Consider the following 4085-nt stretch of genomic DNA (forward strand, 5'->3'; position numbering starts at 1 on the left):
TTCTATGGAGTGACGAGGCACATTTTACACTACAAGGTGCAGTGAATACACAGAACTTTCAAATCTGGGGTAGTGTTAAAGTGCATGTTGTACAAGAGGAGCCATTGCACTCGCCGTATGGGACTGTGTGGTATAGATTCACAAGCACCTTTATTCTCAAACAGTTCTTCTTTGAACAGAGTACACCCAGAGGACATGTCAGGTGCACCGTGACGTCAATACGTCGTCGAGCCTTGCCTGTACAGCGTGTGATTCCTGCTTTGGAAGACATGCTTGTGCAGCATGTGATTCCTGCTTTGTAAGGCATGCTTGTACAGCATGTGATTCCTGCTTTGGAAGACATGCTTGTACAGCATGTGATTTCTGCTTTGGAAGACATGCTTGTACAGCATGTGATTCCTACTTTGGAAGACATGCTTGTACAGCATGTGATTTCTGCTTTGGAAGACTTGCTTGTGCAGCATGTGATTCCTGCTTTGGAAGACATGCTTGTACAGCACGTGGTTTCTGCTTTGGAAGACATGCTTGTACAGCATGTGATTCCTGCTTTGGAAGACATGCTTGTAGAGCATGTGATTTCTGCTTTGGAAGACATGCTTGTACAGCATGTGATTTCTGCTTTGGAAGACATTGTTGTACAGCATGTGATTCCTGCTTTGGAAGACATGCTTGTACAGCATGTGATTCCTGCTTTGGAAGACATGCTTGTGCAGCATGTGATTCCTGCTTTGGAAGACATGCTTGTGCAGCAAGTGATTCCTGCTTTGGAAGACATTGTTGTACAGCATGTGATTCCTGCTTTGGAAGACATGCTTGTACAGCATGTGATTCCTGCTTTGAAAGACATGCTTGTGCAGCAAGTGATTCCTGCTTTGGAAGACATTGTTGTACAGCATGTGATTCCTGCTTTGGAAGACATGCTTGTACAGCATGTGATTCCTGCTTTGGAAGACATGCTTGTGCAGCATGTGATTCCTGCTTTGGAAGACATGCTTGTGCAGCATGTGATTCCTGCTTTGGAAGGCATGCTTGTACAGCATGTGATTTCTGCTTTGGAAGACATGCTTGTGCAGCAAGTGATTCCTGCTTTGGAAGACATTGTTGTACAGCATGTGATTCCTGTTTTGGAAGACATGCTTGTACAGCATGTGATTCCTGCTTTGGAAGACATGCTTGTGCAGCATGTGATTCCTGCTTTGGAAGGCATGCTTGTACAGCATGTGATTCCTGCTTTGGAAGACATGCTTGTGCAGCATGTGATTCCTGCTTTGGAAGACATGCTTGTGCAGCATGTGATTCCTGCTTTGGAAGGCATGCTTGTACAGCATGTGACTCCTGCTTTGGAAGACATGCTTGTACAACATGTGATTTCTGCTTTGGAAGACTTGCTTGTGCAGCATGTGATTCCTGCTTTGGAAGACATGCTTGTACAGCACGTGGTTTTTGCTTTGGAAGACATGCTTGTACAGCATGTGATTCCTGCTTTGGAAGACATGCTTGTAGAGCACGTGATTTCTGCTTTGGAAGACATGCTTGTACAGCATGTGATTCCTACTTTGGAAGACATGCTTGTACAGCATGTGATTTCTGCTTTGGAAGACATGCTTGTGCAGCAAGTGATTCCTGCTTTGGAAGACATTGTTGTACAGCATGTGATTCCTGCTTTGGAAGACATGCTTGTACAGCATGTGATTCCTGCTTTGGAAGACATGCTTGTGCAGCATGTGATTCCTGCTTTGGAAGACATGCTTGTACAGCATGCAGTTTCTGCTTTGGAAGACATGCTTGTACAGCATGTGGCTTCTGCTTTGGAAGACATGCTTGTACAGCATGTGGTTTTTGGTTTGGAAGACATGCTTGTACATCATGTGATTTTTGCTTTGGAAGACATGCTTGTACAGCACGTGATTCCTGCTTTGGAAGACATGCTTGTACAGCATGTGATTTCTGCTTTGGAACACATGCTTGTACAGCATGTGATTCCTGCTTTGGAAGACATGCTTGTACAGCATGCAGTTTCTGCTTTGGAAGACATGCTTGTACAGCATGTGGTTTCTGCTTTGGAAGACATGCTTGTACAGCATGTGGTTTCTGCTTTGGAAGACATGCTCGTACAGCATGTGGTTTCTGCTTTGGAACACATGCTTGTACAGCATGTGATTCCTGCTTTGGAAGACATGCTTGTACAGCATGTGATTCCTGCTTTGGGTGACATGCTTCTACAGCATGTGATTTCTGCTTTGGAAGACATGCTTGTACAGCATGTGATTCCTGCTTTGGAAGGCATGCTTGTACAGCATGTGATTCCTGCTTTGGAAGACATGCTTGTACAGCACGTGATTTCTGCTTTGGAACACATGCTTGTACAGTATGTGGTTTCTGCTTTGGAAGACACGCTTTTACAGCATGTGGTTTCTGCTTTGGAAGACATGCTTGTACAGGATGTGGCTTCTGCTTTGGAAGACATGCTTGTACAGCATGTGGTTTTTGGTTTGGAAGACATGCTTGTACATCATGTGATTTTTGCTTTGGAAGACATGCTTGTACAGCACGAGATTCCTGCTTTGGAAGACATGCTTGTACAGCATGTGATTTCTGCTTTGGAACACATGCTTGTACAGCATGTGATTCCTGCTTTGGAAGACATGCTTGTACAGCATGCAGTTTCTGCTTTGGAAGACATGCTTGTACAGCATGTGGTTTCTGCTTTGGAAGACATGCTTGTACAGCATGTGGTTTCTGCTTTGGAAGTCATGCTCGTACAGCATGTGGTTTCTGCTTTGGAACACATGCTTGTACAGCATGTGATTCCTGCTTTGGAAGACATGCTTGTACAGCATGTGATTCCTGCTTTGGGTGACATGCTTCTACAGCATGTGATTTCTGCTTTGGAAGACATGCTTGTGCAGCATGTGATTCCTGCTTTGGAAGGCATGCTTGTACAGCATGTGATTCCTGCTTTGGAAGACATGCTTGTACAGCACGTGATTTCTGCTTTGGAACACATGCTTGTACAGTATGTGGTTTCTGCTTTGGAAGACATGCTTGTACAGCATGTGGTTTCTGCTTTGGAAGACATGCTCATACAGCAAGTGGTTTCTGCTTTGGAACACATGCTTGTACAGCATGTGATTCCTGCTTTGGAAGAAATGCTTGTACAGCATGTGATTCCTGCTTTGGAAGACATGCTTCTACAGCATGTGATTTCTGCTTTGGAAGACATGCTTGTGCAGCATGTGATTCCTGCTTTGGAAGGCATGCTTGTACAGCATGTGATTCCTGCTTTGGAAGACATGCTTGTACAGCACGTGATTTCTGCTTTGGAACACATGCTTGTACAGTATGTGGTTTCTGCTTTGGAAGACATGCTTTTACAGCATGTGGTTTCTGCTTTGGAAGACATGCTTGTACAGGATGTGGCTTCTGCTTTGGAAGACATGCTTGTACAGCATGTGGTTTTTGGTTTGGAAGACATGCTTGTACATCATGTGATTTTTGCTTTGGAAGACATGCTTGTACAGCACGTGATTCCTGCTTTGGAAGACATGCTCGTACAGCTTGTGATTCCTGCTTTGGAAGACATGCTTGTATAGCATGTGATTTCTGCTTTGGAAGACATGATTGTACAGCATGTGATTCCTGCTTTGGAAGAACACAACTGTGTGGAAATCATTGTTTTCACACAAGATGGTGCAGCGCCTCATGTCACTCGTCCGGTAAAAGATCTGCTTAATGAAGCCTTCCACGAACGGTTATCTCCAAACAGTTTCCAGATGCATGGCCTGCAAGATCATCTGATCTCAGTCCATATGACTTTTGGCTCAGAAAATACAAAACATGTTTACATGGGACACGTTAGGTCTCTGCGTCATATGAAGACTTGTTTGACCTTTGCTGCCCACGTCCTATTCCTAATCCATTACATATGGAAACATTTCTGTACTTCTTTCCTGCATTCACAGCGCCAGAATTGCATTTGATGGCCAAAATTGGAATTAATTTTTTTCCAGCGGAAGTCAGTTCAGCATTAATCCAGTTTCGCTGACATACGATAATTACAGCCGACACTGGACCTCTGTGAGTAG

General features: G+C 44.2%; 1 protein-coding gene across 1 annotated transcript; it reads left to right on the forward strand.

Annotated features, from left to right (window-relative positions):
• The first annotated feature begins 305 nt into the window (after positions 1-305).
• Positions 306-3593, forward strand: LOC124545858. The gene has a single exon (XM_047124816.1). The coding sequence runs from the start codon at positions 306-308 to the stop codon at positions 3591-3593; it is 3288 nt and encodes a 1095-aa protein (XP_046980772.1).
• The last annotated feature ends 492 nt before the right edge of the window (positions 3594-4085 follow it).

The sequence above is a fragment of the Schistocerca americana genome, chromosome 8 (genome assembly GCF_021461395.2).
Source record: "Schistocerca americana isolate TAMUIC-IGC-003095 chromosome 8, iqSchAmer2.1, whole genome shotgun sequence".
Classification (NCBI taxonomy): Eukaryota; Metazoa; Arthropoda; class Insecta; order Orthoptera; family Acrididae; genus Schistocerca; species Schistocerca americana.

Coding starts and splice junctions, on each gene's coding strand:
- LOC124545858 (XM_047124816.1), top strand. CDS start 306: ATGCTTGTACAGCATGTGATTCCTGCTTTGGAAGACATGCTTGTACAG.